We start from the raw sequence: 22,883 nt of genomic DNA, 5'->3' as shown, positions 1-22,883 counted from the left end.
CCTAACTTCTTTTTCTCATGCAAATGTTTTGTGTCTAAATAGCATCATTAGCATCTTGAACCAAAATGCCAAGTTCCTTTGAAAAATGAGAGCAAACTTGAATTTTAGTGCCAGACAGGTTCATTGAATTCCAGCCCCCATTCAGCATCATGTTTGAACGGAAGTTCAAGAGATATAAAGTTCTGATGTCATGAGATCGCCCCTGGTAAACTTCAGAAGTCCAATCAACATTGGCACTTCACTGAGAAAACCTGACACCAACTTAAGCGACGAGGGCATTGATAGATGCCCTTGAGCCCCCTCAGGGAAAGCAGGCAGACAGAGCATCAGGGGCAGTCTATGGAGCTGGGCTGATTGTCTATTTTGGAAAGTTTTCACTGATTTTTCAAAGGTCTGATATAGAAATATATCTAAAAGGAGACATTCCTTAGCTATGTCTCTGCAAATCCCTCATCCCCAGCACCTGAGTCCCAAAATGTCAGGAGAGGTTTGGAGGTGTCCAGCTTCTCAGTGTCTGGGTATTCCCTCATATATTCAGCTCACACACACCTGCCCCAGAAGAGTTGTCTTTAATGAAACTTCACTTAGCCCTTAGCAAAATCTCCCGGAAAATATGGCTGAGCCAAGAAAACACCTTCACACATGATTCTGTGCTTCTGGGAGAACCGCAAGGGACCGTTTCAAAGCCAAGAGACCTTGGGAGAAGGTGTTTTAAAATGTCACGTCGTCCAGGAGTTAAAATGGAAGGTAAATGACTTCTGTGGCATTTGCCAAGACAGGACAGCTTGGCAGAGCACATGCATTCAAGGTGTTTACCATTTAGTTACTGGATTCTCAGTATATTGTTTACCATTAGTTATTGGATTCTCCGTGTAATGAGGCAGAAACATGCATTGAGGGGTTGAATCAGCTCGAAGTGGCAGCGATAATAATCACAGCTAGATACTGATGTGCTAGCTGAAGGCATTGACTTCATGGCGGGGGGCCGGGGGTGGGGGATGGCTGTGGGAATGCTGGGGAGATGAAGAGAGGAGAGTCATTAACTATGGTAGCGAGAACCTTCTAAAACCTCAAGAGGATTACCTTTCTCCTCCCTGCGGTTTCCAAAGCTCTGAAGCTGCTGTTGGAGTGAGCTGCATGTTGTTAACTCTGTGGAGAGTGACCTAAATTTCTGTCTGAGCCAAACTTCAGAAGGTGGGAAACCTTCTTTGGGAGAATGGCTACACTGTGTGCATGTTTCTCCTTAGAGGGAGATGGAAAAGCACACCTCCAAGGCGGTGAAGGGGCTCCCACAATGCACGTGGCCTGGGACACTGATTCATAAAAAGCTCCAGGCCTTATTATTTCGTGTCTCCCATGTACCTGGTATTTCACTTTACCTGTCAATTTGAAAATGCTGAATTGGACCCAGAAAGGACAGTAAGGAAAAGATTGCACTTGAATTCAGGCCTCTGCCATGTTGCTGGGGCAAGCTCGTGTCCCCAATTTGGGGACCTTGGAATTTGTTTCTACTATAAGTGTTTGTTTGTTTTTCTTTGCAAGTTGCTTTCACATGCATTAGCCCATTTAATTGTTAAAACTCTACTAAGAATCATTATCCTCATTTTTCTGAGAAACAATTGAGACCCAGAGACATCACGGGACTTGTTCAGAGCCATGCACTGAATAAATTGAACAACGGAGTCAGGGCCAAAATCCAGGTCTGCTGCTTGTCAGCGCAGCACCGCTGTCGATTACACTACCCCGCCTTCCAGAGGGGCCCTGGGACGGGAACAGAGCTTCTCTGCCTGCTTTATGTTCTGGCAGTTGCTAAAAATGTCTGCTCCTCCTGTCCTGCTCTGACGTACAGCAAACGGCGTCAGCTGGTTTGATAAAGTGGGACCCTTCTCCCTTCATGCTCATTCTGGCACCAAATGGATGGGTGCCTGGAGATGCCAAGCATGGAGGTCTAGAGCTCCCACCCCCAGGCTGTCCCGGATCACAGCACAAGTTTCTTAAACCTGGATTAGTTAATGATAGTTAATAAGATAACTTCCTCCCAGAAGCCAACAGGAGCTGACACTGTTGTCTCTTCCCTGGTCCTGGAAAGCTGATCAGGCACTTTCTACCGCCAGAGAGAGGGCCTGAGAGGCTCTTTACGACAGTAGGTAAAGGGGATGACATAAACATGGCTCTAAGAACAAGTTAACTGCTCAGCGTCATTAAAAGTATACTGGCTTTTATGTTGCTAGAGACTTTAAGCCTTTGCTCAAAAAGATGCTCATTAAACCCAGGAATCTGTCCCCAGGACCCAGACTTGAGCACATCTGAGGTTGAAGGACACAGGACATTGTTCAGGGTAGACATTCAAAGATCAGGTCTCTCTGACAATATATATTTCTTATCATGGTCCATAGAGAGAGAACTACAACACTGCATATGGGAACTATTTAGTTCTGGGAAACCTGTTTTTCAGTAACTAGAAGTATTTATCTACTCAGAATAGATTGCATATTGAAAATTGATTTGAGAGAGAGAGAGAGACATTGATTCATTGTTCCTCTCATTAATGCATTCATTAGTTGATTCTTCTATGTGCCCTGACTGGAATTGAACCTGAAACCTTGGCATATCCAGATGACACTCTAACCAACTGAGCTAGCTGCCCAGCCAGGGCCGAGACTGTGTTTTATGCACATGCTCACATCTGCCCCCAGCTAAGAAGCCGTTGTATTTACACGGACCTCCAGACGCTAACCTGCCTTCATACTTCCTTGAACCACAAGAGAGTGGACAGTGAGCAGAGCAAACAGACAGCTGCAGCTGGAGCCCCGCTGTTTATGGCTCCTCCCAGCTCAGCCAGGACTGGGGACGAGGCCCCGGAGGAATTTTAAGCATCAGGCGTTGAGTAAGATTGCTTGCCAAGAACAGTCCCCATTACCTTAAAAAACCTATTGGAAAAAGGAAAAGAAAGAAAAATAACCTATCAGAGTCAATTGCTAGAATAATTAGAAGTGTACATTATTATATACCTAATACATCATTAATTTTAGAATACATGTATTATATTTGTATTAATATATTTTTACAGATCCTCCACCTAGAATTTTCATAATTCGGACTGTCTCTAACATAATTCATTAATTTACTGGATTTAATTATATGGGTTCTATGGTTATGACATAAGGAAAAAGGAAGAAAAAAGCTGTGAATTCGAACTTCAGTTGTGGGTCTAAATGGCTTTGTGCTTTAACCAGCATAAGAGATATAAGTGAGCTGGGCTGGCGTAGCTCAGCGGTTGAGCATCGACCTATGAACCAGGAGGTTGAGGTTCAATTCCCAGTCGGGGCACATGCCCAAGTTTCAGGCTCGATCCCCAGTGTGGGCGTGCAGGGGACAGCCGATCAATGATTCTCTCTCATCACTAATGTTTCTGTCTCTCTCTCCCTCTCCCTTTCTCTCTAGAACAGTGGTTATCACCCTTGGCTGCACATTACAATCACCTGGGAATCTTTTTAAAATCCTGATTTCTGGGTCTCATCTTCCGGAAATTCTGTTTCTTTGTTATGGGGTGCGGCCACAACATTAGTAACAAGGAAACAGAATTTCCGGAGGATGTGGCCCAGAAATCAGGATTTTAAAAAGATTCCCAGGTGATTCTAATGTGCAGCCAAGGTTGAGAACCACTGCTCTAGAATCAACAAATTTTTTTTTTTTTTTTTTTCAAAAAAGAGAGATGAGTGATAAAATGAAAGGCCCTGTGCTAATTACCAGGGCAGGACTGACAGTCAAAGAAAAGGTCAAAACATGTGAATAAAAGAGAGAACTACTCAAATGCTATATTTATTCTGAAATACAGTGTTTAGTTTTTATTATATGCACTTATATCTCTTTTTTAATATATTTCTTTATTGATTTTAGAGAGAAAGAAACTGAGAGAGAGATAGAAACATCAACGATGAGAGAGAATCATTGATCAACTGCCTCCTGCACGCCCCCCACTGGGGATTGAGCCCGCAACCGGGGCATGTGCCCTTGGCCAGAATTGAACCCGGGACCCTTCAGTCTCCAGGCCAACGCTCCATCCACTGAGCCAAACCAGCCAGGGCAAATTCTTTTTTTTTTTAAGTTACCATAATTCTTATAGGAGAAAATAGCTTTTCTATCATGGGTCTGAAATTACCTAGCCCTCTTGTCCCCTTGGAAACAGTGGCTTTTAAACTGGATTTTTGATAATGCAAAGTTTCATAGCAATGCAGCCATTACGTTAGAGCAGAAAAGGTTATGAAGATGTGTCTCGGAAATGAAGAAATATATGGAAAGGACGTCCTTAGGCTGTTTAAAATAGGACAAGAAAAGAGGTGTGTCCATGGAATGGGACGTAACAGATTTCTTCAATCCTAAATTCCTCTTTCTGTGTCTTATTGGAAGGAACTATGCAGGTAATCTAGAGTTACAACTATGTCATGTGATACATTTTTTAAATTGTGCACATTGCCGCCTCCATGTAGCAGAGGTTAGCATTGGGCTCTATTTGCATTTTATTAGCATACTAGAGGCCTGGTGCAAGACAGCTGTGCACTGGGGGGGGGGGGGGGTCCCTCAGCCCAGCGTGTGCCCTCTCACAGTCTGGGACCCCTCAAGGGGTGTCTGCCAACCACCTTAGGCCCGATCCCCCTGGCAGTCGGACATCCCTCTCGCAGTCCAGGGTTCTCGCAGTCCGGGACCCTTCATTCCTTACTGCCAGCCTGCAGCGGAGGTGGGAGAGGCTCCTGCCACCACCACTGCACTCGCCAGCCATGAGCCCAGCTTCTGGCTGAGCAGTGCTCCCCCTGTGGAAGCACACTGACCACCAGGGGGCAGCTCCTGCATGAGCATCTGCCCCTGGTGGTCAGTGTGCATCATAGTGACCAGTCGTTCTGCTGTTTGGCCGATATGCATATTAGGCTTTTATTATATAGGATACTCACCCGTCAACATCTAGGAGCAGCATGGAAGTGTGCAGGGCATCAGACACTGAAAGGAAGCCACTCATGGAGACAGCAAAGGGTCAGCTGGTAGAGTTGTGAGCTTTCCATGAATAAACTTAAACACATGAGTGCAGTTAAGGACTAACTATGGTTGGTTCATTCCCATGAAACACAGTTCCTTGTTACTCAAAGGATCTCATCCTTCAAGTCCGAGTGTAAAATGCTCCCTTTCTATAGGAGACTGACATTCTCCCAGGAATCACACTTTTCCTTCTCTGGTACTTCCGTTGCACTCACATATCTCTATGAAAGCAGTTTCCTGGTTCTGTTGTAATCATGTGTTTGTGGGTTGTTACGTAGGAGAGGAAGAGACACAATCATTTCCTTTCATCTTTACATGTCCGGGCCTATCACCTCATTAGGCCTGAAAAATTATTTGTTGAATGAATGCACCAAACGTTATGTAAAAACTGGTTATCAAAAGCCTCTTGAGACAGATCATAAGGTGGTTGAACAGCTTTTTGCAAATTCCATAAATATTGATACATCTGTGGCAGGAATAAAGATGTTTTTTGAATGAAAATAGGAAGATGTAGTACTTTATGTCTTCTTAGAACCATTTGTAGGGATCATTCTAAATTTTCAGTTAAAAATCCCTTCATCATCTAACACTATGTAAGCTGGACCATTGCCAAGGAGTATCGTTTTGATACGAAGCTGAGCTCTAAACCAGTGGAAAATAGGATTTATGAATTCTAAGTTTGCTGGCGCTACTTATATTGCTCCTCTCATGGATTACAGTGTTTAAAATGTTTATAAGTAGTTAGCATTACATTTTTGCTTTCAACCCCCTAGCCAGTTTGCTCAGTGGATAGAACATCAGCCTGCAGAATGAAGGATCCGGGTTCAGTTCTGGTCAAGGACACAGACCTGGGTTGCAGGCTAGGTCTTCAGCCCTGGTCAGGGTGTGTGCAGGAGGCAACCAATCAATGTGTTTGTCTCACATCGTTGTTTCACTCTCTCTGTCTATCCCCCTCCCTTGGACTCTCTAAAAATCAAAGGGAAAATATCTGGGGATGAAGATTAAAAAAAAAAAAAAAACTTTTTGCTTTCTTCCAGACAAGGAAATGACTGTATAGTGGAATAATATGCTTAACGAGGAGGAAAGAGTTTGGATGGAGAGGAGTGTGATAAAGGCCCAGATCTTGCTGATGCCCAGCCTGTTCTAGGTTCGCAGGGGCGCTCCTTTCGGCCTCTGCTAACCTAGTTGTGGCTTATTTTGAATGTCTCCTTTTTTATAATCCCGTTACCGCTTAAACTCTCCCGAGCTGGAAAGTGGCCTAATTGCATGTGAAGTAGCCAAGGCCTTTGAAAAGAGCGCTTCCTTCAGTGGACCCGTGTTTGCCATCGCTGCAGTTCTGAAACGACTCACCTGGGCCCTGAATTCTGCCTCAATCACTTAATCTGCTTTCCAGGATTTCCTCCGTGAGGGATTAACCTTTCATCTCACTGAGCTGTGAACATCAAACAAGTAGGAAGGAAGCCTTCCTTTGCCAGAGAGAATTCTGCTAGCTTTGAGAGCCGGTAGCGCACGTTTACAGCTAATCAATACAATAGCATGCAGCAGGAGGGATTAGGAAATAACATTAGTTGTGCTTTTACAATTTAGCATTAGTTGTGTAGTCCTACTTTTCTTTAGAAAAGTCTATGTCTACCCCTAGTTTTCCAGGGCAGGAGAGGAGTGTAGAAGAAATCTAAACTCAAGTGATGCATATAAATGGCCCCAGGTAAGCAGGAACCCACTCCAAGAAAGACCACCAGAGCCCCTGTGGTAAGATTTCTTTTCAGCTGAAGTTGGTCTAGTCACAACCTTAGCATATTTTAGCCTCAGCGGAGGAGTCCCATTTACCCTTTGTGCCCGACCTACTTGAGTCTGACAGTGAGCTTTGGCAGATCCAGGGACGTTTGATGGGCGCCCACACCACGTGAAGCCCACCCCTGCTTCGGGCAGCCTGTGGAGTCCAGCTCCCGCCCATTCCTGTACTTCTGGAGTATAGAGTGATTCCCTTTGTGCTGATCATGCATGTTCCCCCTTTGTCGCAGGAGGACTGTGCCCGGGGTCCAATGATCCTTGCGTGGAGAAGCCGTGTCCAGGGGACATGCAGTGTGTCGGTTACGAAGCCAGCAGGAGACCGTTCCTCTGCCAGTGTCCACCGGGGAAGCTCGGAGAGTGCTCAGGTGCAGAGTGGGTTGCCATGACGAGGGTCTAAATTCCTGGTCCTGAAGCACTTGCCCTTGAGTAAATGACACTGCCCTGGCCCTTTTCAGAAGACATTTCTGCCTGCCGGCAATACTGTCCTTCAGAATGGACCAGCGCTGACCTCCCCCCTCAAACACATTCGGCATTCATGGCAGCTGCAGCCTGTGTGAAGAACACGTGCAGTGACCGTGGACTCCTGACATAATGGGGAGACCACAACATGTGTTTTCAATCATGTTGCATGGATGGTATGGGTGTGAAATTATGGAACATACAAAACGATTTGTTGGCAGGAGAGTTGGGGTGTCGGTGGCATGACCTTTGATGTTCAGAGGGGTGCACAGACCCATAGTCCCCAAAACAGAGACCAACAGAAGGTAGAGCTGAGCCAGTCCAGTTGGCCTTGCATGGGGTTAGCCCAGCCTAGAGCACCACGTAAGGCTCTCCCCTGGAGATGTCTAGCTCACTGCGTGTTCCCCAAACTGTAGGTGCTCACCTCTGTTTCTTAAAGAAAGAAAGAAATCCATATTTATATGATTTCAATCCAAATGGCCCTCTGTGCCTGATCTTCACTCAATACATTTGATTCATGTATTCTCTACCTCTTTTTTCTTCTAACAAGAGTATTGTTCACTTTCGGCACCAATAAAACCCTCTCTTTGGTAGAGGATATATTTAACATACAGGTACACTGATGCCAATTTTGGAATCCAAGGACTAGATTGAGTAATGATTGAATAGTAATTGTGCTGATAATAGAAAATGATTATGACTATTGTGTGCAAGGCACTTTGCTAAGCAGTGGGTTCCAGAAATAAATTCAGCCTTTGCAAAGAGAAGCACTGTTCTTAGAAATGGAAGCCAAAGCTCTTCCATAGCTGATTTCAAGAACAGAGCTGCCCGTTAAGTGAAGGGATCACCAGTGTATTTGCTTTTGAAGTCATCTAAGGCTTAGACTTGGAAGATATGTATGCTGTCCCCCCACCAGCACACATGCCATGCACATAGCAGGTGGGGATGCACAGGGGGGTGACAATGAGGCCAAGCCTCCTAATGTCAGGTGTCACTTTCTGCCCATCTCCTTTCTCCTCTCTATATAGAACACTTTTGATTGTTCACAATTATCATCCATTCGGCGTATTTCCACACTTTGCACCTTTCCTCCCAGCAAGACAGCTTTTCAACCATTACTTTGCTTGTTAAAACATAAAGTTGGAGGCAATAAAAAAAAAAGAGGGTAAACTCAGAAGTGGATGATGTGAATAGGGCTAAAAATTCTTAGAAGGGGAGCCTTGAAATTAATAGTCAAGGTAGAATTGTGACTGCATATGACATGTACTCCCTTTCTATCCGTTACCTTTTTCAAACGCTGGTGCAAATGTCATGATTTGGCTATTTGGCATTAGGATAGGTGGGGAATACGGATAGTCTTTGAAAATGTTTGTGTCTTCCCTTAGTTCCATGGAATTGAAAGTTCTTAAGTGTCTAAGTGATGGGGATGGGCATGATGGGATATCCTGTAATAGAGCTAATTTTAGAAAGTGGGAATTGGGAATTTAGTGACACTAATGAAATTCTGGTTACCAAGTTGCCCTTGTCATTAGACAACTAAGATTTTTTTTTGGCATCTGGACTAATTAATATTTGTTTTCACTTTGAAATTTGAGTGTGACCTGAAATGGAGAACCAGTTTTTAATCAAAAATGGTTTCTCCTCAATGCCTTCACTAACTTCCCGTGGTCTTTCATCACCTTGCTTGGTAGTTGTTGGGTGATTTCAGGTGTCCCTGCTCATTTCTGAAAGTTAAAAGCCTGTGTGTCTTCTCATGATGATCTTTTCAGGGCACACTTCTCTCAGCTTTGCTGGAAACAGTTACATCAAATACCGGCTTTCTGAGAAGAGCAAAGAAGAGGACTTTAAGCTGGGTCTGCGCCTGCGCACACTGCAAAGCAACGGGATTATCATGTACACCAGAGCAAATCCCTGCATAATTCTGAAGGTAATTAAAATGTGTTATCTGTTCCTGCAGTCAGTTCTCATGTTAGTCTTTTGGCTCGTGGGTTGGGGGGCTGCTGAAATTGTGTTGTCTTTTAAATTCAGAAGACCAGAAGCAGACTTTAGGACAGAGGGAGCAGCAGCAAAACTGGGAAGTGTGCCAACACCCGTTTCCTTCTGTATATTCGGCTTCGAAACTGGTTCTTGGCAGACAGGGGCTCTCTCTCTAGAGTGGGTTCAAGGGCTGGCCTCCTTGGAGCTGTAATCACTCAACAGCTCATTAGAATGTATCTCCTAATCAATTCCATGGCAGGGTTAGTCCTTTAAAAAGGTTGGCTGTGTGCTCTTCTATCCCCACTGACCTCGGAGACGACTTCTGTCCTTGCTCAGAGAGAAGTTGGAGATGTGGGGTGTGGAAGATTTTGTATGTCCTATCTGACACAAATAGCCCAATTTTTAAAGTCATTTCCAGCCTCAGAAACCCTCCAAAGGCAGCCAGATTTCCTTTAGAACAGGTCTGTCATTTGTGTTAGCTCAGAGCTTCTGGTACCTTCATGACAACAGCAACAGCAATAGTACTAAAAGCTTTACACAAATCATTTGATTTTTATTATAAAATTAATATAAATTAGTAAATTTGTTATATATGATCATCCCCATTTGATAGAGAGGATAGAGGTTCAGAGAAGTTAAGTAAGTTACCTAAGGTTGTACAGCTAATAAAAGTGGTAAAGCCTGGACCCTGGACCTGCACTCCAGTCTCTTAATCTCCATGGTCCCCTAGTTCTCAGTATTGACACTATAACTTATTTTATCAAAAAAATAAAAAACCCACAAAAAACACTCTAGCCCTGGCTCACTTGGCTAGAGCATCATCCCAATATGTCCAGGTTTTGGATTTAATGTCCTGTCAGAGCACATACAAGAATCAACCAATGAAGGCATACATAAGTGGAACAACAAGTCTCTCTCTCTTCCTCTTTCTCTCTAAAATCAATCAATCAATAAAATTTTAAAAACACATTCTGGGTGTCTATAGGACAGATTAATCCCTCCTGTATTGTGAGGAGAAGAAATAAGAATGTGGAAGACATGCTTAATCAAATGCGTTTCTTACCAGGTTGCTACACCAGCCCATTGGAAGGGCCTTTAGAGATATATAGTCTGTCCTGCAGGAAGTGCCCACCCAGGCAGAAGTGGCTGACAGTGTTTCCTCCCTAGGATTCTATCACTAGGTTTAACTGGAGTCATGGTGGACCTTCCTAGCTTCTATCCTTTGATTGTTTATAGGTGACATCCAAGTTGATTAGGTGGCCCAGACTTTAATCCTAGGGGGAGAGAATTGAATGAGAATTGAATGCCAGTGGCTTCCCCTGTCACATAGACTTTTGCCAGGTGTTATTGCCAGGTATTGGTGGCCAAGAGTAAGTGATCAGGGAGTTGGAATTCAAAAGTTGGCTACTTTTGAGGCCCACTGTCCTTACTCATTCAACTCAGAGAATAATTTTAGCTCTGCAAAGGAAAGCGTTGTGTTTAAATTTTTTTATTTATTGATTTTAGAGAAAGAGCAAAGGAGAGAGAGAGAACTCAGTTTGTTGCTTCACTTATTTATGCATTCATTGGTTGGTTCTTTTTTTTTTTTTTTTAATCCTCACCCAAGGGGAGGGAGGGGGAGAGAAAGACAGAGACAGAGAGAAACACTGATGTGAGAGAGATACATGGATTGGTTGCCTCCCACATGCGTCCTGACTTTGGCAGGGGATCAAACCTGCTACACAGGTATGTGCTCTTGACTGGGAATCAAACCCGTGATCCTTTGTTGTGCGTGTTGATGCTCTAACCATTTAGAAACACTGGCCAGGGCTCATTGGTTGATTCTTTTATGTGCCCTAACTGGGAATCAAAAGACTCACTCTGGCCTTGGCCAGTGCATTCAGTGGTTAGAGCATCAGCCCACACACCCAAGTGTCATGGGTTCAATTTCCAGCCCTGGTTGGGGCTCACCTGGTCAGGGCTTGTGCAAGAGGCAACCAATCCATGTGTCTCTCTCACATCAATGTCTCTCTTTCTCTCTCCTCTCTCTCTCTCTCTCTCTCTCTCTCTCTCTCTCTCTCTCTCTCTCTCTCTCTTCCCCCACCCCTCTCCCTTCCACTCTCTCTGAAAAAATCATTGGGAAAAATATCCTTGGGTGAGGATTAACAAAACAGCAACAATAAAAATCTTATTCTGGAAGTGCAATTTTAGAAAACAGTGACTTCAAATCAGATATTCATGGTGGAAGAAGAAAAATTCAAAGACCTAACTCCTGTCTTTGTTCTCTCCTGGCCCCAAAGCATACTGCCTTCAACCATAGATCACGTTCGAAAAAACCCTGAGTGTGGAGGTTGGTTTAATCGCTTGGGAAATGCTCTGCCCTTCAAGGTGCCAGCTCCTGGTGGTTCTGCTTAAGTGTTACTGACCTTCCTCTCTCCTCCTTCAAAAGGGCTGGTGGGTGCAGAGCATCCTTATGAGGCAAACACTTTCTATTAGCAACTCTCTCAAATTGCGTTAAACTTGAGAAGAAGGAAAAACCTTGGACCTGGATGGCTTGACCCTAAAATGGAGCTTGTCATTTGACACGTCACTGGAAAATATCTAAAATGTGCAGCTCCCTGAGGATGGCAAAAAAGAATTAAACCTTTTAGGCAGCTCTAGCTCCTAAGGCAGATTGTATTTCATGGAACAAGTGTGTTTCTGGAAGTTGTGTAAATTGAATCTCTATAAATGGAATTCTAATAAACTCGGGATGGTTGCCGATTGAAGGGACTCTCTCCCATTAATCCCTTTGTGATGTGAATAATCACCCCCCAATCTGTCTGTTCTTTACATTTTGCTTTTCATATGTTAGGTTAACCCAAAGCAGGACACAGCTGTACTGAACTATTGCAGATATTCTCCTACGGTCGCCAGGAATATCCACTTAGGGGATTTGGATCTGTTTGCTTAACATTTCCAACCTCGTGCAAGATTTAATTTTATTGGCCTTAGGTACGGTGTGTGGCTTGCACTTTGGTTCAATGACTACGCTGAAATGCTTTGTTTAAATTGCACTTTTGGCTGTTGATATTTTCCCAGTTAGAGCACATTCTCTAAAAAGCACTTAAGACAGTCAGTGGGGTGGAGGGCATCCCTTGCAAACAGCGAAGGAAGTACGTGGAGACCTCAAGAAGTGAAAATGCTCATGGGCAGGGAGCGCTGCTATCTCCAGGCAGCAGTGAAGGGGGGCATTCATCTGTTCAACATGGACACCCTGTTTCCTTCCAGAAGATTCCAGGCTTAACATAAACACCCAAATGCAATAAAATCGAAACACCATTAAGAAAAACCCACACAAAAGAATAAGAGCCAACCAATGAAGTGGGGAAGGGCAGAACATCATCCCTACAATATCTAGATCTAGGGGTGCTACTTCAGTGGAACAGAAACCATAACTCTGAGTTTCCTGGCAGCCAACGCAAGAATGAAAATGGTGGGGTAGGTTCTGTGGCTGTCCTTGAACCTGTAATAAAAACATGTCAGATCACCAGGAGAGATTTGCCAGGTACAAGTAACATTTCCCCTGTGCCCGTCTTTTAGGTCCAGTGTTAGAGCAAAAGCACAAGTCCTTGCTTATTCATTTAGAGCGGTCACATTGTTTTAGCTTTTAGAGAAGTTCTAGATGATGCATTGCTTTATGTTGGTGATTCTCGAACATGGCTAGCTTCACACCCACGGTTGAAGGAGAGGTTGGTCAGGGAGAGTTCCTTCGGTTTTTAAAGCTTATTTGGCCACTTGGAGAATCCAGATCTTTCTAACATAGATTAGAAGAGTAAAGAGGAAGCCCCCCACCCAAGATCCCAGTGTCCAAAGGGTCTGCATCAGAGTATCACTAAGAAGGGAGTTAACATATTATAATAATGACATACCTAAACCCTTACCCGTGGTGACTACTCTTCGCCGATGAAAAAACCAAGGCTCCGAGAGATTCAGTGACATACCCAAAGTGAAAGCTGGGGAATGGTAGGTCTTGGCTTCTGACAGAGGTACACAGGTTGAGGGCACTACAATGTTTATAAAGAGAAAAGATTTGGAGGGCTGGGATGATAATTGATTTACTCAAAATGTATTTTTGAGCACTTACTGTGTGCCAGAGAGCTAGTAATGGCAGCCGTGAAAATAGGTTTGTTAAAAGTCCCCTTTTCAAAGAACATGTAGTAACCCCCTTGCAAGGTTTATTATCACACCGAAGATCCAAAGCAGTAAGACTCTGTGTCACAATTTAAACTTCTTTGCTCAAAATTCTACATTCCTCCAAGAAGACCTCTTACAGGCAACTTGATATGTTGTCTCCCAAGCCTCGAGCCACAGAAGACCTGAGTTAAAGCATATCACTGATTTGAAACAACCCCGAGAGCCTAAATGTTTTGTAACATTAGGGCAATACTCTCTGAATTATGTATTTCACTGAAGAAATTGCCTCCTTCCCTCCACCCAGCACATCATTTCAGATCATTGCTATAAACTTTTTTTTTACAGTTTCATGCACACCTCAAATTCTATTAAAATAGCTTGCCCTCTGATTTGAGAAAGCTTTGTTCTCTTAAAAGAGAGATCCTTTAAAACTGGGTTAACCCTATTCTGAAGACAGAGAAAAATAAATAGGATCAGAGTATAATTTTCCAGAATGAGAGCATTCTTTTCTCTCCCTGGCAGAATATACTTCTGAAATAGCAAAAGATTAACTCTTTTCAAGGCAGCTTTTGGCATCAGCATTCTAGTTTGTCATCTAAACAAGGCTTATAATTTCAAACTCCTGGAATTTTGAAGATACAGATGAGTTTTCTTTTCAAAAAGCTGAGGATCATGTAGGCCTCTGGTTTCCTGTTCATTCAGTTGTGCTGCTGCTGTTATTTTTTTTTCCAACAGGAAAGAAAAAGGTACCCTTAGCAGTGCTCAGTGTTAGTCTGGGATACTTTTATGATTCCTAGTGACAGAGCTCCAGGGTAGGAGTACATCAGAGCCACATCAGTTCTCCTGGGTGAATTTGTAACTTGGTTATTATCCCAAGAGATAGGGGGTCGGGTTGGGGAGGGGAACAGACCAAGTAATATATTAATTGAATACTTCCTTTTACAGAACCTTACATGAATTGTACCCTCACCACCAGATTTCCCCCGGTAGACTAGGGGCACCACTTTGTAGCCACAGAGCATAACAGCAGATGGACTGTGCAGAAGGTAGTCCCCGAAGTCACATTTGATCATTTTATGACTCACATCGAAATAAAAATATGGATATGTATCCAGGAGTTGTCACTGAGCAAGTATTCTGGTATGATTTACAATATCCACTCGGTCCATTTTGTTGAACTGAAAAAGTAACAAAGACAACAGCATAGACTACTCACGCAAGCTCTCTGAAAAGAAAAGAAATATTTGTCTGCAGTCTTTTTTACGTCCAAACATTTGCATTACAGAGCAGAGTGTGTATGTACTAACTGTGCATGATGTGGCTAAACATTCTTTAGGGACCTCGTCTTCTGGTAAAATAAGCCACCGCAGATATCTCTGCTCTACAGATAAGGGTTCAACCAGGTGGCTCTCTCCAGGTGACCTGGGTGATACGGGACAAAGCCCCAATTAGATCCTCATTCCTAACTTCCCAGGGCTCTCCAGGTTCACAGAGCCTCCCACCTTCTATACATAGTGTACATGCTTGTGTGGCATGAGCCTATGAAATTTATGCCAAAAAAAAAAGAGGTACCAGGGAATCCATGGAGCCACAGAGGTGGAAATGAGAGTCCCCAAGAATGAGCAAGTGGAACATACTGGAGCACAGAGATGTAATCTATTGTGAGAATGAGTGATGCTGTGATAATCCCTCACGGGTCTATCATGAGTCAAACCTTTCGGAAAGACTGGCTCCGTCTGTTTCTGTGAATTCATTTGCCATTCATATCTCCTTAGCTCTTAGTGACCTGGAAGGTCTATGTTCCTTCCCTTCCCCGTCCCCGCTGGAGGACAGGGTGTACAGGAATGTATTGCCTGATGCATATTAAAACGCGCTTTGGTGTCGTCCCCCGCGCAGATCGTGGACGGTAAGCTGTGGTTCCAGCTGGACTGTGGCAGTGGCCCCGGACTCTTGGGCATCTCGGGCCGCGCGGTCAACGATGGGAGCTGGCACTCGGTCTTCCTGGAGCTCAACCGCAATTTCACCAGCCTGTCCCTGGATGACAGCTACGTGGAGCGGCGCCGGGCGCCCCTCTACTTCCAGACGCTGAGCGCCGAGAGTACCATCTACTTCGGGGCCCTGGTGCAGGCCGAGAACGTCCGCAGCCTGACCGACACGCGGGTCACGCAGGTGCTGAGCGGCTTCCAGGGCTGCCTGGACTCGGTGGTGCTCAACAACAACGAGCTGCCCCTGCAGAACAAGCGCAGCAGCTTCGCGGAGGTGGTGGGCCTGACCGAGCTGAAGCTGGGCTGCGTGCTCTACCCTGACGCCTGTGAGCGCAGCCCCTGCCAGCACGGGGGCAGCTGCGCCGGCCTGCCCTCCGGGGGTGAGTGTGCCGGGTGCGCCCTGGGCACCCTGCGGGGGCAGTGGTGGATAGAGGGGTGGGGGGCGATAGACTTGCAGGGGGCCTCGCTCTCACATGCATAGCCATCCCAAGTGCTTGCCGGGAGACGGTATTCATCCAAGATGCTAGCAAAGCTTCCTAACCCTCTTGGGGGGTCTGAGTGGTTGGCAACTACAGGAGTGTCCAGTTTGGCCAGTCCATGTGCAACATCCCATAGGCGGTGCAGGACCCTGACCACAGGAATCTAGAGATGCTATCACAGCCCTGGCCCGCCCCACACTCCCCCAGGCCCCAGCCGCTTGGAGGAGTCAGACCCCCTTTTTAAGTTGTTGCCCTCTTGAGTCTCCTGCATGTCGCTGCAGAATAACTGGTAGCAGTCTGAGTGACGAAGACCATATGGCAGCAGGTACACAATCCTTTCACACGTAGACATATAACTTTACTGGAAGCTAAAGGGGTGGGGCGGGGGGTGAACCCACTACCCAGGAGTAGAAATATAGCGGAGATGTTTTGGAGCATGCTTTAGAATGTGTGTATCAAAGATGAGTCTAGTGACAACTCTATAAAGGAGTGAAAAGTCAAGAATAAGGAGAGGGCAATTGACCTGAAATCTCCTGACAGTCAGTGAGGGTTTCGTGCTTTACCCCAATAATTTTCCTCCCCAAGATGCATCATGAAGATGAAAGAAAGAGCAAAAAGGTGCCCCCCTCCCCAAACAAAAGGGTGGCAGGACTTACAGAGGGTTTCTGTTGTTTGAGGGAAATGCCAAGGTTACGGCAGTCCTGGGAGTCTGCAGATACAAGAACCGCTGACATTACCCAGATGCATTGTGCGTTCATGCAGACCAGGCCAGGCCCTCTCTGGGTTGGAGCCTTTGCACCTCCCTGTGGCTCAGCCACTGATTCTACAGCAGCCCCTTTTCGGACTCTCCCGGCGGCATTGTGATTAGCAAATTTAAACCGTCCTCACAAATCACTTAGAGATTCTGCTGTGCACATTACCATCTAATGTTCGTGAAGCCCAGCTCCAAATTTAGAGTCCATTTTATTATTAGAATGGTATGAACTGTCCGCGGGATGATGCACAGCCGAAATACAGACACCAGAGGTATTTAGACTTGCATATGTTACTGCCACAATGAGGGCCGAGTGCCCTGGGGGGAATTTCTGCAGGCTCGATTTAAGAAATCTATTTGCTGTTTTTACTATCTCAGCAGTATATGTAAATAAAGGGTTGTTATGGTGCCATAATTCCCGAATGATGGGCAGTAACTATACTTCAGTGGTTCTATAAACCAGCCCATTATGACAAGTCATGGCCAGTTTTTCACCAGGCAAAACAATTCTGCGAGTGTGAGCCATCTAGGATATATAAAAGGAGCATATAATTAAATTGGGTTGAAATAGAACACCACTCCATGTCAAATGCTAGGTACACAGCCACAAATTGTAACATACTTTTTAACGATGGCAGGACATGGTTTCTTCTGGCAGAGCTATGGGCTTCCACGATGGGTTAGCTTTAAAAATAATAATAACCACTGTATTAAGGAAAAAGCCTGTGGACTCTTGCTCTTCAGGGTGCGTTTTTATTTTTATTTTTTTAATTGCCATGAAATCCTTGCGCTAAGTATTCAGTGCAGGTATGTTCGTGAAATGACTGTAACCCACATCAGCAACAGCGATTTCCCTGTATTTTTTTAATCCCCTTTTGGTTTAACCAGATTCCAGCACTGAGGACCCGCCTGTCATATACTTTTCACATGGCCCAAAGAACTTGCTTTCCAGGGACCCAACCTTGCCCACTGTGGTCAAGGTCAACCTTGCCTACTTGCTCTCTCATGTTCCTCTTTGTCCCCCTGCTCTCCACTCCCACCAATGATCGGGTCTGGGATTCCACAACAGGTGCTCCTTCTTCCAAAGTGAGAGCCTCTAACCTGCTCAAGTCTCTCCTTCGGGCCTGGGAGCATATGTTTTCCCAAAGCAAAGAAAGTATCTTTCCTCACCTCCATCTTCACAACCTCCTTCTCCCAAGCCTACTCCTCTGTTGAATGGAGGGGGCCCACTGGTTCTGATCTCAGCAGCCGCCAGGGCATGGTCCAGGTGGGGCAACCTTGGGCTCTTAGGCATAGCAGTACTGAGCCCAGGGAGAGCGAACTCCTGACACTCACCAGGAAATCCAAGAAGAGGGCTTCTGTTGCTTCCTGTGGAATCAAAGGCGCAAGATTCCTCTTCTGATATGTGAGGCGGCACCTACCTGCTTCCTGGCTTTAGGGATAAGGCCTCAGCTTCTAAGGAAGGAGGAGAGAGACTCCATTTCCTTGCCCCCCATTATCTGTTCCTATTAGAGTAATTTTTGCCAGGTCCTGGTATCCTATCTGCACATTCCCTCCATTGGTGCCAAATAGTAGGGGGCAGGGACAAGAACAGAAAGAACCAACAATCCGGCTTTTAACTCAGCTCTGTGAAACTATGTAGCTAATTATAAGGTTATTTAAAATAAAAAGCATCTTAGTTATGATAGTTTACAAAGGACAATAAGACTGAGTCGTTCATGAAAGAATATTCATGCCTTGGAGGATTCCTTCTGGCTGCCAGGAGTGTTTAATGGCAGGGAGAGAGTCTTGCTTCCCCAGATCAAAGGCTAGAATGCGTGCGGTATTCAAAGAGGAAATTGGGACTAGAGAGAGTAGAAAGAAGTCATTAAAATGTGACCTCATGCACAGGAGAATGTTGATAGCACAAGTTAACTGTTTGAACATCTCACTGTTGTGGGAACCCTGTGTTACCATGTGATACTCTAACGTTGCAGGACACGTATTTAGCATAATCATTCTCTCAACCACTGGAGAATGCTGTAATACTGTTGCTCATTGGCCCTCCTGATGGCCCACTCTCACACTGTGGCCATCCAAGCACATTACTGCAGAACACTCAGAGTTCTTCCAGCAGGCAATCCACAGCAAGAAGCATCTTCTGTCAGAGGAAAAGGATTCTGCTGTAACCACCTCCAAGCACAATCAGATTCTGGCATGAAGGGCACGGAAGCCACGCCTGCTAGCTCGGAATGCCATGGTCAGCGGGTTTGACCAGTGTTGTGACTCTGGCTGTCCCAGGAGCAAGCCGTGGAGTCCCCGGGGACTCAGAGGCCAGAACACGGACTTGTAATAAGAGTATAAATATGAGGCTGTAGAGCAACCACAGAGGGAAGGCTCTCTTTTGGTAAAGCCTTCAAATTATATATATTTCATAACGTGAACTGGAAATAGCAACCATTGTGGAGAAGAAATGGTCTGGTCCCACTCTGACCCCTGCATTTCCAGACCCAGTGGGTAGGGAGCGGCCCAGTGAGCACCCACAGTCTGAATCAGGAGTCCTCAGTTCTCCGTGCCTTCTCCTGATCAGCTTAAGCCCATTACCGGAAAATCTAGTGGAGGCTACTCGAGGCCAAACAAACTAGTCATCCAGACAGCTTTGCATGAGACTGGAAGTCTAAATCTTAAAACGAAAAGCTGGTAAATTTTTAAATGCTAAGAGCTACCGTTTGTTAAACTCTCACTATGTGCTTGGCACTGTGCTAGACGCTTACCTTGCAAGTGCTCATGCACTGTGACATCATTCTCGCAACAATGTTCTGGGATCCGTGCTATTTTTCTCCCCCTACCTGCATTTTACAGATACAGAAACAAGCCAGAGAGGTTCAGTAACTATCCCAGCAGCACACAGCTAATAAAGTTTGTGGAACCACCCAGCCTATGCTCTTGTCCCGTCACTCGAAGTGTGTGCCCGGGACCAGCAGCAGCGACTTCACTGGGTATAGAGGTGCAGCATCTCAGGTCCCACCCCAAACCTACTGAATCAAAATCTGAATTTTAACAAGATCCCTAGGTGATATACTGATTTCCCTCTCTGTCTCTTAACTGCCCCGAAACCTAGGAGAACTTGTTCTCTTTTGTTTGTACATATTACACATCGTGGGTCTCGAACTCTGAGGTGCAGCTGCATCACCGAAGGACCTTATTAAGATAAGACTGTGTTATAGAAGAGTCTCTTGATTGTTAAGGGAAAAGGAACATCTGTTTACTCGCCTCCATCACTTGCTGCCCCCGTCAGAGGAACCTTGTGCTAGGTCACTGAATTGTACTCGCAAATTTCTGAACTTCCCACCAAGAATAATTTCTCAGTGCAAAGTCCGTGGGGTAAGGGAGACTCAAACCTACAAGCCGGAATCTCAGAACCTGCGCAGGTAGGGATGCCGGAATCTCTGTTTTTAACAAGGCTCCAGGGTACCATGCACATCTGAGTTTGAGGACCCCTGGTACTTGGCAATCTCAGTAAACTCTGTGTGTGCAGGAATGTGACTCGGTAAATTCCAGAAGAGTTAAGTAGTCACAGGACACGTAGGAATTGGTGTCAGATGCTCATCGTGCATTTTTATAATTGCTTTCACATTAAGATTGAGCTTCATTCTCCAGACAGTCAACAGTCTGAAGTCACCCTGAGCATCCCTTCAAAGATAAAGGTACCAGTGTCTTCCTAGTCCCTCTAAGCAAATTGCACAAAACAAGTTCTTAGATGTTACAAATGTTTGGGCATAGAAGTGTTGTCAGCAACAAAGCTCCCCCTGCTACTTTGGATGATGGGTTTTTCTTGGGTTTTTTAAAAATATTTTTTATTGATTTCAGAGAGGATGGGAGAGGGTGAGGAGGGTGAGAGAGATAGAAACATCAATGATGAGAGAGAATCATTGATTGGCTGCCTCCTGCACGACCCCTACTAGGGATCAAGCCTGCAACCCGGGCATGTGCCCTTGACCAGAATCGAACCTGGGACCCTTCAGTCCGCAGGCCGACACTCTATCCACTGAGCCAAACCAGCTAGGGCACTTTGGGTGATGTTTTACTGAATATTTTGTGTCCCTGGCTTGTAAGGGTCTATATAAATGCAGTTGGTCAAACTTTAATTAAATGCCTGGTTTGTGCTGAGCTTTATGTTAAGTTCTGGGGTCCCATTGCCGTTTCTGTGACCAATGGACTGAACTGCGTGGTCTCCGTCCCTTCGTAGCTGCCTTAAGGGGACTGAACACACTGGTCCACTGAGCACAGAGGGCAGAGAAGGGAAAAGCCAGGCTCCCGTGAATATACTGTGGCCATCATTTAACTGAACTTTGCAGCTTATGGGGGAAATTTTTTCCTTCTGAGTGGCGTTTAGAGTTAAACTTTTCCTTCATACTTTTGAAAAACCTCATGGTAGCGGCATAAATAATATATCGATACTAATAGAGAAACTCAAAACCCTAAAGCAGTCAGGTTATATGTGGACACAAGAGAACATGCTAGCAGGTGAGGATTTACTGTGTGCTTAGTGTTGTTCACACATTAAAGTTTCCAGATCCTCAAAGAGGCTCAACCCAATATACAAGATATGAAACGTGAGCCAGTTTTCCTAGGGGAAGGTACAGGCCAGCCTTCAAAGGTTTTTCTTTTACAAGGTCTTAGGTATTGTGTGTCCTTGGTTGGTGGGAGAGAAATGTCCGTATGCCTACACATTGAAACGGTGACATAACGACAGAGGCTATGATCAGCAGCTGTGCTGGTCCCACTTAGGTTTAGCATCCTCTAGTTTTTTCACACTGAGATTCACACAGACTAGAAATTTCAACATTTTCCAATGTCCAGTCTAAAGAGAAAAAAACTCCCATCGCTTTCAACTGTTTGGTTTATGAGCAACACAGAAACTTCAGAATCCATAGTCATTATAATAGTCACAACAATGAAGCATCTCACGTGTGGGTGCTCTGTTGTGGTTGGCGAACCCAGAAACCTTATTTTTCTCTGAGAAATGGGTATTGGTGAGGCTCAATTATCAGATAAAAACAGAGGGGTTCCTAGAGGTCAGGCAGCTCGGCCATGATCATGCCTGTCTCCTGGGTAACAGACAGAACATATACTTACATCTGGGGCCTCACCCCCACATCACAGCTGCCTCCCCAAACCATGTAAGTCCGCAGAGTTTCTAAATGAAACCCGTAATTCAGCGAGCATAGTGGTTGATGCCGGCTCCCGATCCCAAGTGCTCATTGCACATTTGTCATTATTTCTCCCTTTGTGCGGCAGGCAGATGTTTCCTTATCAAGGCAGCCAACCCCGATCAGAACGATGTTCACCTAAGCTGGCGAGCAGGGCCGAGGGGTGAGGCCATTACCTGAATGAATCAGGTTGGAAAACGACTAAGAAGTCACAGAAGTAAGATAGGCATTATCTTGATTATTTGCCTACACAGCCCAAATGCACTCTATAATTGCTCAAACCACCTCTATTTTTTGCACTTAATAGGTTTTTCCATGTTCTTCTCTGAGCGGGGAAAGGAGGGAGCATTTTACATTCGTCCGGATGCAGATTTCAAAACCATCTGCCTCCACAGTAACTAGAAGGATTGTAAACAAGAGCACAGCTTTGAGGAAAGGCGATGAAATACACTTCTCATCCTGCCAGATTTGAGAGGAGAGAAGCTATGACTTTGTTTTGAGGGGGTTTTTTATTTGTTAGGTTTTGTTTTTTAACATGTATCTCAATACTTGGGAGGCCGATTGTCTTTTTTTTAAATCTGGGAGCTGGTATAAAGTAGCACCTGCCACTGAACTGACTGTGTAACTTTGGGCAAGCCAACTTATTTACGCCACAGCCCCTTCATTTGTAAAATAACTATCATAATAGTATTTATACCATAAGGTTGTTATTAAGAATTAAATGAGAATAATGCATAGGAAGTTCTTAGCATTTTTCCTAGCACCTAATAAGCTGTTGTTCTTGCTAATGATTTCCTTATTTGACATTCTCCCCCAACCCAGAGGGGGGAAAAAATCTGCTCTTTTTAATAAGATTTTGAGATCATCCACTGAATTTTATTTTTTTTCTTTTACATTTACAAAAATGAAAATAATGTGTGATCAAATAATGCCTGGATATCTCTTGAAATTCTGTTCCTTTTATTTGTGTTTTATAATAACATATGGTAACGCTTGGGAAGAGGAGAAACTTTATAATGCCATTTTTTATCTTTATTATTTAATGATTATTTGGCTCCCA

The 22,883-nt window shown here is 44.8% G+C and overlaps 1 protein-coding gene across 1 annotated transcript in view; it reads left to right on the top strand.

Moving 5' to 3' along the window:
- FAT3 (FAT atypical cadherin 3) overlaps window positions 1–22,883 on the top strand; it is a 520,423-nt gene that overhangs the window by 474,099 nt on the left and 23,441 nt on the right. Inside the window, exons 19-21 of the mRNA XM_059708164.1 lie at window positions 7,053–7,187; window positions 9,051–9,208; window positions 15,310–15,778. Coding sequence (XP_059564147.1) covers window positions 7,053–7,187; window positions 9,051–9,208; window positions 15,310–15,778 — 762 coding nt within the window. The remainder of the gene's footprint in view (window positions 1–7,052; window positions 7,188–9,050; window positions 9,209–15,309; window positions 15,779–22,883) is intronic.

The sequence above is a fragment of the Myotis daubentonii genome, chromosome 9 (genome assembly GCF_963259705.1).
Source record: "Myotis daubentonii chromosome 9, mMyoDau2.1, whole genome shotgun sequence".
NCBI lineage: Eukaryota > Metazoa > Chordata > Mammalia > Chiroptera > Vespertilionidae > Myotis > Myotis daubentonii.
The sequence above is the reverse complement of the archived record's forward strand: the minus strand, read 5'-3'. Positions and strand labels throughout refer to the sequence as shown.